General features: G+C 51.9%; 1 protein-coding gene across 1 annotated transcript in view; it reads right to left on the bottom strand.

Annotated features, from left to right (window-relative positions):
- pard3ba (par-3 family cell polarity regulator beta a) overlaps window positions 1-12,100 on the bottom strand; it is a 38,111-nt gene that overhangs the window by 20,911 nt on the left and 5,100 nt on the right. The window contains exon 3 of the mRNA XM_062447589.1: window positions 1,379-1,553. Coding sequence (XP_062303573.1) covers window positions 1,379-1,553 — 175 coding nt within the window. The remainder of the gene's footprint in view (window positions 1-1,378; window positions 1,554-12,100) is intronic.

The raw sequence follows: 12,100 nt of genomic DNA, 5'->3' as shown, positions 1-12,100 counted from the left end.
TGTGAGGATGGGTGTGTGTGTGAAAAAGGTTGTGTGTGGGTGAGGGTAAGATTGTGTGTGTGAGGATGGTTGTATTTTTGCAGTCCAGGATCGATGCAGGTCTAATCATCCCACCGGGAGCTCAATCGCACTGTTCAAACCTGATCCTCACAATACTGAACAACTCCCATTACACACACACGCACACACAGCCCTGACACACAGGCCTTTCTGGTGGAGCGGGCATGGACGCTGGATGACTCAACAGTTCCTTTAGCCTGCCATTGGCTAGCTTACAGCAGCAGTATCTCAAGTTTAACGCTTTAACAACGTTATTTACAACGCTACAGCTTCCTGCGCGAAGCCACCACCGAACGCTACCGCAGGTCTGGGGGTCTACCACGAACAGGGCAGCACAACGGTGGGGGGATACGTCCTTGTGTGTACGCTCTTTCTTTCTACAGTGTGAGTCTCTCTTGTCTCTCGTCTGCTGGTCATGTGTGTGTGTGTGTGTGGGGGGGGGGGGGGGGGGCAGCTGTGTGTGCAGTGATAACTTAGCTAACTGTTGATCTGGTTAAGTGACAAAGCCCTCACAAACACCAGAACTCACATGGCTTCCCTTACATATTCATGGCTATGGCTGGATGGTTTGTGTGTGTGTGTGGAAGGCCTTTTGTGAGGGTGTGGAGGTCTGGATAACAAAAGCAGCTTTATTGAATCGGTCTCACTCTTATGGGGGGGCTCCACGGGGTCACGTCATAACTAAGTTAGTCAGGGTCCAGCTAGAGAAAGAGAGAGGGGGGGGGGGGCAGGCAGGAAAGGGCCCTGTCTGGCTGAAAAGGGGGCATTGAAATGAATTCACGCTTTGCTGAACCCTGGGCATGCTAACAGGCTACAGTGCTAATCCACTTAGTGGAGGAGCCATAGCAGGAGAGCTGGGGGGGGTTAGCGACCGACCGTGGCCCCAGCGCTGAGGGGGGTTGCTGGGGTGTGGTTTGAGGGGTGAGGGTGTGGGTCCTGGACTGGCAGGTGGTTGGTTGGTGGTGAATGGTGGGGTGGGGGGTGGCAGAGAGAGGGGGCGGGGAGAAGAGGCAAAGGGGAAATACTGGGTCAGTGAAGGGGCTGGCACTGTGACATTGGTTACCCACCAGCTGAGATAAGGAGAAGGGTGTGTTGTGGGTGGGTTAGAGAAATAAAGGGAGAGAGGGGGGGTTAGAGAGATACAGAGAGAGAGACAGAGAAAGAGAGAGAGCTACTGCTTAGAAAAGAGGGATACTGAACGGTCTGGAAGAAATCAGGAAAATCACGACCTGCCGACACGTCGCACCGGGGGCCACGTGGGGCGCGTGACATCTGCGTCACAGTCCCAACACGTGACGCCGCTCTCTGGTATACGTACTGGCTTTGAGGGTGCTGGCGGTGACCTCGATCTCGCCATGTCCCACGGGCTGCAGGGCGGCGAGCAGGGGCTCGTATGAGCCCGAGTCGGGGCTGGACGTGCCCGTGGAGTCGCTGGCTGCTGGGCTCACCGACGCCACCCGCTGGACCTCCTGTTTCTCAAACACAGCCACCAGCTGGAGGATGAACACACACACACACATGGTTATGTTAATCTTAAGAATCTGATTCAGGTTTGCATGATACAGTGCAGCTATATCATCAGACACGTGTCTGCACACACACAAACACATACATGCGTGCACACACACACACGCGTGCACACACACACACACACACACAGTGATAAGAAGCCATTCCTCTCCGAGGCTGTGTGTGATTGATCTGCCCTGCAGCAGAGCCGGGCCTGCCTCTGCAGAGAGAGAGAGAGGGCGTGGCTGGGAGGAATGGCGGGAAACAGAGAGACAGAGAGAGAGAGAGACAGAGACAGAGACAGAGACAGAGACAGAGACAGAGAGAGAGAGAGAGAGAGAGAGAGAGAGAGAGAGAGAGAGAGAGAGAGAGAGAGAGAGCAAGCGACAGAGAGCGACAGAGAAAGACAGAAAAAGCAGACCGACAGACAGAATGACAGAACAGAGAGACACCAGCCTGCTACTTCCACACGTCTGACGCCTCTCCTGTGCCCCGTGCCAGCACGCCAGGTGCATGCCAACCACACACACCCAATCAGGCCAGCACACTCATCTCTCCTCCAGGTCCATTTGTATTCATGCAACAAATCCTCTGATGAGGCTAAAACCGCGAACATAGTTCATCACCGTGTGCGGCACGCACGCACGCGCACACACTCCAGCCAACAGGATATGAGGTGTGTCTGTAAGGTATTAATAGACAAATGAAATCTGACAAGAGAATCAGAAGCCGTCAAACACAATGACACAGCTGTCTCAGGAGGTGCAGAAGGAGGGGAGAAGGGGATGAGAGAGAGAGAGAGAGAGAGAGAGAGAGAGAGAGAGAGAGAGAGAGAGAGAGAGAGAGAGAGAGAGAGAGAGAGAGAGAGAGAGAGAGAGAGAGAGAGAGAGAGAGAGAGAGGAGAGAGAGAGAGAGAGAGAGGATGGAGGTTGAGGGACAGAGGAAGACAGAGAGAAAGAGATCGAGTCGGGGTGAGTGGAGGCCCGGACACGCTGTCTTGGCGTTTGATGAATTAGTGTTTGGTGGCGTGACGCTCTCATTAAATGGATTTGGCATCGGAAATGACCACTTAATGAAAGAGAGAATGACTGAAGCCGAGAGGAGGGAAAAACAAACAACAGAGAAGAAAGAGGTGGCTACACACACACACACACACACGGACGCACGCTCTCACACACACACCAAGCGCGCACGCTCACACACACACACCAGGTTAGGAAGGGTGTGCGTGCATGCCAGTGTGCCTCTAAATCATCTGCATCCATTGCTGATGTGCGAAGGCAGAAACAATAAGAAGGGAGAGAGGGGAAGGAGAGGCGGAACAAACCATCCATCATGCTTCTGCCTCAAACTCCCATAATCCAATATCCTGACACCTGGACAGCCCACCACACGGGCCTGCTCCCTGGGTCTACTGGGAGGGAGGGAGGGAGGGAGGAAGGGAGGGAGGGAGGAAGGGAGGGAAAATAACCGGCCTTGACGGAGAGAACACACCCAGGGAGTGATGGATGGAGGGATGGAAGGAAGGAGGCCTATCTGCCTCTGATTTCTTTATCTTTATTTCTTTCTGATTTCCCACTGTCTCGAGCTCGCTCCTTATTGCTGTCTCCCTCCTTCTCTCGCTGATAGTGATAGCCAGGAGAAGAGAGTTGAGGATAGGAGAGTTGAGGAGAGAGATAAATAGAGGAGAGAAGAGACAAGAGATAAGGACCTTGACAGAAACACTGACAGCCAGAAACCAACAGGGGGCTAAAATGTCATGTGAGCTAAAGGGTGCTAAGCAACCCTGGGGGGTGCTGACATCTGCCGACACGAGCCAAAAAAGGTGCTGACACATGCCAAAGGGTTGCCATGGCTCCAAACACTTTGGGTTGTCTCGAAACTGACGATATCGTTACTGGAACTCAGGCTCACTGCTAGGCTTCTTCGCTAATGAAATCCCCCCCCCCCCCCCAAACATTCACTTGTGGAACGTTTGCTTCTAACTGGACAAATCGGCCCGCCTCCGTCTCCACGGCGTGTGATTGGTATTCCAGAAAAGCGAGGTGGTTGTTATTCCTGCTGCTCGCCCAAGGAGGGACGGTGATGTGGGCCTGGGGGGTGGGGGGGAGCTTTGCTCGTTACCAGAACCATGTGCCCCATGCTAATGAGCCGGCACCGGTTGTCGTGGTGGAGAGGCCGATGGCCGGCCCTGCAGACAGGCGAGGGCGGAGCATGACCGGACGTGGGGAAGATCCTCTGCGGCCTTCACCCTTCTCACAGGCTTCTAACTGGAATGCCCAACTGACGAGGAGTTCAAAACTTCACCCTCAAATCATAAACAGCAAGGATGTTTGTGTGTGTGTGTGTGTGTTAGAGAGAGAGAGATTATTTTGGTGTGTGGATCCAGTCTGAGCCTCAACGGAAGAACACACACACACCCACAGATGAATGGCAGTGTAGTACCAGGGGCCAGGGCAGTTGGTTTGGTATGGTTCATTCTTCTCTGTCCCAACCACTGCAGTTCTGTGGATATAGTTTACGCACAGAAATGTTATCTCACTAGTGACTATACAATATAACTTATAGCAATAGAACATTCTCCTGACACATACACACACACTGCATTCTCTGTAAACAGACAAACAGTGCCACCTAGCAATGAATACAGTCACTGCAACTTCCATACATCCAAACACACACACACACACACACACCCCCCACAAAGCCAGAGCACAATGCCCCCCAACAACCTCCCTCCCTCACACACACACACACACACACTTTCCCAATCTCATCCCCTTTCTCTCTTTAATCAATCCATTTTTCTTCTCCTCTCTCATCCCGCCGTCGGCCGTGGTGTGTTTGCGCGACACCACTGTATTGAGATCCTTGGCTTTTGTGTGCTTGTCATTTATCTTAGAGTCCCCCTCTTTCTCTTCCTCTTGCTCCCTCCTTTGAAAGAGGGATGCATAATTCAGCAGGCGCACCCTGCGTCCTGACAATAGTGTGTGGTAACCCAATCATCTCTCTCCCTCTCCCTCTCTCGCTCTCTCTTTCTTCCCGTCATAAAACTCTACCTGTCAGAAGTCGACAGTACCTCCGCGTGGCTTACAGTGTGACTCCTCTTAAACGCCGGTTCAAATCTCTCAGAAAGACTCCTCTGAACCTCTCCGTTTCCCGCCCAACATCCCTCCATCGGTGCACCAGCCAGGCCTCCAGCGTGGATTTACACCATTCTGACAACGTGGAAAAGCTGTTACTTAAAATAGATGGTTAGCTGCTGTAGCCGAATTTCGAATGCATACATCCGCAGCAACAAGCCATGCCAGGCTGCTGGGTCTGTGATGATGCCGTGCGAGGCCAGTTGTGAGGTTGTGAGGTTGTATTGAGGTTATTGGGACCTGGATGGGAGCTTGTTTGCTGCGAGGTTGTACGTTTGTCGTGAGACTGCTGTGAGGTTGTGAGTTTGCTATGAGGTTGTCGCGAGCTCGTGGTGAGGTTGCGGTAAGGTTGTCGTGAGGTTGCGGCGAGCTTGTACGTTTGTCGTGAGGCTGCAAGGTTGCTGTAAGGTTGCTGAGAGGTTGTTGCGAGGTTGCAAGGTTGCTGTGGTTGTTGAGGGGTTCAGGATGAAGTCGTCAGTGCTGCAGCTTGAAACAGTTCAGATATAAATAAACACAAAGCCGTTTTACTAAGGAGCCATACTGATACACAGCACCCTCCACACACACACACACACACACACACACACACACAGTGAGGATAACTATCAAAGGAATGCAAGTCGTCTATGCTGTTTAAACAAGTAGAAAATTGGATAGATTACCATAGAGACTCCGCTAATCCTGTCTCTCCTCTGCTGTGTATCTATAACCTATCTCCAGATGTGCTGGATTAGCCCCTTGTAATACACACCTGGCTTTGGATTTACCTCCCCCACACAGGCAAGCACACACACGTACATACACAAGCACTAGACACACACACACAATTCAGAAATAGCCGGCTAGGTCCTACCCTGGTCAAATCAAGTACAAGGGGCTGTTTCTCTGTGTCTCTCTCTGTCTGTCTCCCTGGCCCTCTCTGTCTGTCTCCCTGGCCCTCTCTGTCTGTGTCTTTCTCATTCTCCATCTTTCCGTGTCTCTCCCTCTCCCTCTCCCAGTAGGGAGGGCTGAGGCTGCATCTCTCTCCCACACCTGATCTCTACTTTCAACCACTGTGATGGAGCACTACCTAGTACCCACTTTATAGACACACACACACGCTTACACAATCACACACACTTTGCCTGGTGACAGCTCATATTATTATTTATGCACACTCATAAAGGGAGAGGGTAAACTCTACATAAATCACATGGATGCCCAGGAGGCTGGGGTGTAGAGGAGGAATGGGGGAGAGGGGGAGAGGGGGGGCCCCAGGCCTCGTATTTCTCAAACCCACAACAGAAAATAGAAAAAAAACAACCATTCATCACTCCCACACAGCAAATCCATCCCCCCTACAGTACAAACACATCACTAACAGTAAGCTGGGCCCTTACTGTGTCCTTTTCTACCCCCTCCCCCCCCAACCCTCCCCTCCACCCCCTCACACACACACACACACACACACACACACAGACACAAACTGTTCTGGTGAGGCGCTAATAATCAGCTTTTCCGTCTCCCCCGTGGCCCAGGCAAGGCCAGCTGCTCCCTCCAGCCCCCTTCCCTCTTTCCTTCTCTCCCTCTCTCCCTCCCTCCATCCGCACTTCGCTCTCTCCCGCCATCGCCCAGCTCCCTGGAGGGCACATGAGAGAGCCACGGAAGGAGTGATTAACTTGGAGCTGCAAGGCTGGAGGACCATGTCACCTGTAGCTCTCTCCGCCATCCATTCCACTCAGTTTATGAACGCCTTCTCTTCCGTTCCGTCCTCTTTGCTCGCCTCTTCCCCCGTTTCACTCCATTTTGGTCTCTCCTTTGTTGACGCCACCCTCCCCGTTTCCCCGAGTCTATTTGCATAGTTTCCCTGCCGACTAATCAACGCCGGCAGACGCCTAATAGTCTTTTGATACACAATTAGCCATCTTAATGACTATTTAAACGCTCTTAATAAGCACTCAATAGACACCCAACAGTCCCAACCCCCTGTTCCGCTCCCCATTAGACAATGACACAGAAGGCCAGTAGGTTAGCCTGGGCTTAGAAAACGACACTGAGAAGAGGGAGGGAGGGGGGAGAGAGGGGAGGTGGGGGGGGGGGGCTCGAAATGATCGGCCCGTGAGACGGTTCAGACGTACTGCCCTACACTGCACTCCAAAGAGACTTTGTAGCCAGTGCGGACTTAGTTCAGGTACACTCCGTGGGGAGGGTGGTGGGGTGAGGGGGGGGGGGGTGGTTGGGTGAAAGACAGAGAGATAAGGAGGTGAGAGAGAGTGGGTGGGAGGTAGGGTTGAGGATGTTGCTGGAGTCGACCTCTCTCCTGCCTCCTGCCGCGAGCCGGCCGCATCAGACTGATCGACTGAGTCATTCGAGTGGGCGACTCGCAGATATTAGCTCCTAATCGAGAGGAGTCCATTCATTAAGGCAATTCGTTAGCGGAGGGTGGGGAGGACACACAATGACGAAGATCCTCCACATAACGGGGGCGACGAGGTCGGGGGCGCCGGCCGGCGACGTGCGCAGGACGATGGGCACAGGTGTGGGCGACGGGGCGGTGATTGCGCCAGGAAGACTGTTAAGGGGTTTTTCCTCCCATCTTACCTTCGTCCAGTTGACCCTTCTCACCCCCTGGCACGGCTGTATATGAAAACACACACACACACAGGGAGAGCGTGACTTACTCTTGATTTGAGTTATTAGCAGTGGAGGCAGGACAGAGCAGGGACAAACAGTGGGGATGCTGAAACACACACACGCACGCCCACACACACCCACACACGCACACACACACACGCACACACACACACACACTGGCAAAGTCAGCTAAGAAAACAGATGGCTCGGCTCCTTTGGTCAGAGTCTGCGTGCTACTGCACTGTAAACAAACCCAGCTCCATAATTAGATCATTTGTGAGGAGATCAGTCTCTGCACTCCAACAATCTATAGCCAAGTAGCAACATATCATCCATCACAAGGACACTGATATCATTTGCTGTTGACTGCAATTGTCACATAGGAGTCGACTTTTAGAAATGTCTTTGCCAAAGGATCATTTCGCCTCGCTGTGAATCTCGGCCGTGGTGGTGGTCGGGCGTCACGTGTGTGGCTGTGCCGTCAGAGCGTGTGAAGCGGGCCGTCTCTGCTCCCCGCACCCAGACCGGCTCGGGTTACTGTCTGGATGTCTCGCCCCATTAGGAGCTAATGAGCAGTGTGATCGGACATGCAGGTCACTGGAGCATGTGTGTTTGTGTGTGTGTGTGTGTGTGTGTGTGTGTGTGTAGACCCCCGGTCAGGAGGTTATCCATGGGGCACCGTGGCCCACTCACATACGGCCCATGTCTACGCTGTAGTGCTGAGGTAACATGGTTGGTGAAGGAGTCTGCGTGTTGAATTTCCAAAGCTGGATATGAAAATGTGTACAACTCCCTGAACACCCAACACGGTGGCTCTTTCGACATGAGACTTGTTCATTTAAATACAGGACGCCTCCCGGGGTGCTGAGAAAGGTTTTAATTGATTCTAATCTGATAACCCCCCCCTGTTATTCTACTTTGACAGGAGAAAAATCAAGGTCACAGTGATGAGATGATTATCCAACCTGGTCATCTGATTACTGAGTGACCTCTCCCTGTGGGCTGAGAGGATGAGAGAGAGAGAGAGAGAGAGAGAGAGAGAGAGAGAGAGAGAGAGAGAGAGAGAGAGAGAGAGAGAGAGTGAAAGAGAGAGAGAGAAAGAGAGAAACGAGGAGAGAAAGAGAAAGTAAAAGTAACGAAAGAGAGAAAGAACGAAAGGAATGAAATAAGGACAGCCTTAGAGAATTCAAGGAAGAAAGAGAGACGGGGGGGGGTTGGTGTGTGGAACAGAACAATCCATTTCTTCTGTCTGACCTATTGTTCTGGCCTATGGCACTGTGTCTTTCACAAGCAAGCGGAAAGCAATACTAAAGCATGCAGTGTAAGACCCGTGTCATCAGGGAGTCTTCCAGCTTAAACTGCTCTCGGTCACTGGAACTTTCCACGGCAACAACTAACACGCACCCACATGAACTATTTCCTCTTTGATTTGGTGTGCAGCGAGGCCTAAGTGGACCCCATCAATGTGAAAAGCATTCCTAATCATATGCATTCATATAGGACTTTTGATTATGGAAATCCCTGCGCAGAGAGGTTTCAATTGCCCTCCGATCGCCTCGTACAAAGACTCTGGATTGTGATTGGTGAAGGGTGACATTTCCCTAATCAATCTACTCATCACCGGCCATTCTTAGGTGTGATGCTGATGGCTCTAGCCAATCAGCATGTCTACATGGCGCAATCAGACTTCATTCAGACGGCTGTGTCTGTCGCTGGCATCAGATCCATAACCCTCCAACACTCGACTACATCTCAGAGCTTTCATGGGAGCGCTCATACAACTTGCCGAAACTCTGCTTGATCTGTACTTACGGGCAATTAAGCATGTCAATACGGTTTTCGTCTGATGAGGAAAAGATGCATTAGGGTGAATGGATCGTAATTCCAGACGTTCCAGTCTCCTTTAGTCCCTATAGGCTTTAAATCAGACATGGAAAGGATTCAAACCAAACGGCAGTTTATTTAACCTCTATTCAACCAAGCAGGTCGATTAAGAGCAAGTTCTTTCAAACAAAAGACGGCGTCTAAATTGACAACCCTGCATTCGCAATGAAGCACCGCACAGGACTGCATGCAGATGTGACGGATGCATTAGCCGCGCTGCCACACACACACACGGCTGACGGCTGCAGAGTTGCATCCCAATGATAATAAACAATTTGACATTTTCGAGAGGGATCATTTGGGAAATCTGCTTCACTATTTGCATAGTGTGACCAGAGACCGGGGCCCTTGATGGCTCCTATCCTCAGTAATTAAAAGGCAAATTAGGAGAGACGGAGGGAATCATTAGTTTTTTTTTATTTTTTATTAAATTTCCCATGAAATTAGATTTCTCATTTGGTTGCATTTCGTGGTGGGGTATTTTTCTCCCTGTAAAAGCATGTGTTTTGAAGGGTTGGCGAGGTCGTGTGTGCTTGTGTGTGTGTGTGTGTGTGTGTGTGTGTGTGTGTGTGTGTGTGCGTGCGTGCGTGTGGGTGCGAATAAGGAGTGACAGTCCATTTATGAGAATCCGCCATGCTCCCTGCCTTTAATTCCCATTGCTGAGGCAACTGTGTCAGAATAGAGGACGCACAATCTCTCTCTCTCTCTCTCTCTCTCTCTCTCACACACACACACACACACACACACACACACACACACACACAGAGAGACGCAAGCATGCACGCGCTTTGGGGCACTTGGGTGTTGTGCATCTAGTTTGCAACTACCTGTTTCAGCAGCGACAACACCGAGTACACAGCAATTTAAAGTGCATGCTTCCGCCGACTGAAGACAACTAAGTTATAATGGTGGGAGAAAATGACAGACTTGGTGCATGGTCCAAGTCGGAGCCCATTGAAAGCCACCATGGATTTTGTCCGCTGATGACGGCCTAGGCCCGGAAGGTTCCGACAGCTCCTGTGTGTGTGCGTGGAGAGCGGTAATGGCAGCAGATAATACAGCCTTGGAGCCAGTGAAAGGGCCTGAATGACAGCTCTACCCTGGTAAATGGACGTGTGGGAGAGACTTAAAGTGCTCCCTCTGTTATTATCACCTCTTGAGGAGAAGAGAGGCGGGCAGGAGTAGTTAGAGCTTTCTGGAGTTTGCCCCCCCCCTCCCCCCCATCCCACCCACCCAAACAGTGGGGGTGCTGGAACACACACACCCACACACACACCCCCACCCCACACACACACACACACACCCACACACACCCACACACACACAGCCTGCTTTCTCCCATCATCGCCACTCATAATCAGTAGCACCCAGACTGATTATGGGGATTAGAACAGACACACAGAGTAGTGTCAGAGCAGGGGCAAGCTGCATGTGTGCGTGCGTGTGCACGTGTGCGTGTGCACATGTGTGTCCCTGTGCGTGTGCGAGGCCCGAAAGTAAAAGCCCAAGTACAATGTGTGATAAAATACGTTTCAAGTTACAAAGGGAGGTGCTCCAGGAACTTTCAAAACTGGGAAGCATCAAACAGGTGTTCCCCTAGTGTGTGTGCGTGTGTGTGCGTGTGTGTGACTGTGTGTGACTGTGTGGGGTCCAGCCAGGAACACGGCTACCAGACTCCGTCCTTTAAAGAACCGCCAGCCCCAGCAACACAGTGAGAGACATGTTGAAATGAGTGGGAGGGATGAATCAGAGGAAGGGGAAGTAGGATGGGAGAAAGTAGGATGGGGTGGATGAGAGGGTGGGGGTGAAGGGGTAGAGGGGTGACTGTGAGTGAGTCTGGGTGTTTAACTGACGGAGCTGTTCCACTCTGTCCCCCTGGGTGCTCCCGCTGCCCCCGATACAGCCTACACATTTATTACTTAGAGCTGGACCCGAATATTCATGAGCAGGCTGGTGGCCCATGTCCCTAGATGGGGGGTAAATGGAGTACAGCTAAGTGTGTGTGTGTATATGTGTGCGTGTGCACATGGCTGTAATCAAATCACAGCCGCCCCTCATCAACCACCAGTGGTGTCGGGGTCTCGCTCTCCGTTACGCGCTACGCGCTAGCCGGCAGCTCCCCTTGGCGGGGGGTGGCAGGGGGAGAGAGAGAGAGCCAGGCCCCCACCCCACCCCCCCCCCCCCCGAATGAAGACGCTCGCTGGGGCTGCACTCATGGACAAATAGCTCCCCATTATCTCTCATTAGCATCTGGGGCTAACACACCGCGCACACGGTGATGTGGAGGGGGCTCACAATAGGGGGACCGCTAGGTGATTGATGGAGAGTGGTGCAGCTTACAATAACGGAACAAAAGCGCGGACGCTAGAATTTAGCAGCAACGGCCACGCTAATAAAATAAAAAAAACTGTAGAACAAAGGGCTGAAAGCTAATCAAATGATCCAGGCTGTGCATCCGTTTATTAGGGGGCCCCTACCGCAGGTGGCAGAAGGGGAGGTCCCAAGCCTTCACAGCCTTGCGGGCTTCATGCCAACCCCCCTTCCCCCCTTCCCCCCAGCACCCACAACCTTCTTATCTACACAAAACCAAACAGCCACCATAGAAGAAGAAGCTGCACTGTAAACAGGTCATGTCCATCATTCGAAAACGTCCAACTTCGGGGAGGGGTGGGGGGGGGTGATTGATCACTTTAAGCGTCGCTTGTCAAGAACGACCAAGCGGCAACGGTTAACAGCAGGCTGAGAAGTCTTTGTGCTGGTAATTAATGGGTCTCCTGTCTCTCTCTCTCTCTCTCTCTCTCTCTCTCTCTCTCTCTCTCTCAGCATGTACACTAAATCTGAACAGCAAAAAAAACACCAAACCCATCACACACAAACTCCAATTCCTCGTA

The sequence above is a fragment of the Osmerus eperlanus genome, chromosome 21 (assembly GCF_963692335.1).
Source record: "Osmerus eperlanus chromosome 21, fOsmEpe2.1, whole genome shotgun sequence".
NCBI classification, from domain to species: Eukaryota; Metazoa; Chordata; class Actinopteri; order Osmeriformes; family Osmeridae; genus Osmerus; species Osmerus eperlanus.
The sequence above is the reverse complement of the archived record's forward strand: the minus strand, read 5'-3'. Positions and strand labels throughout refer to the sequence as shown.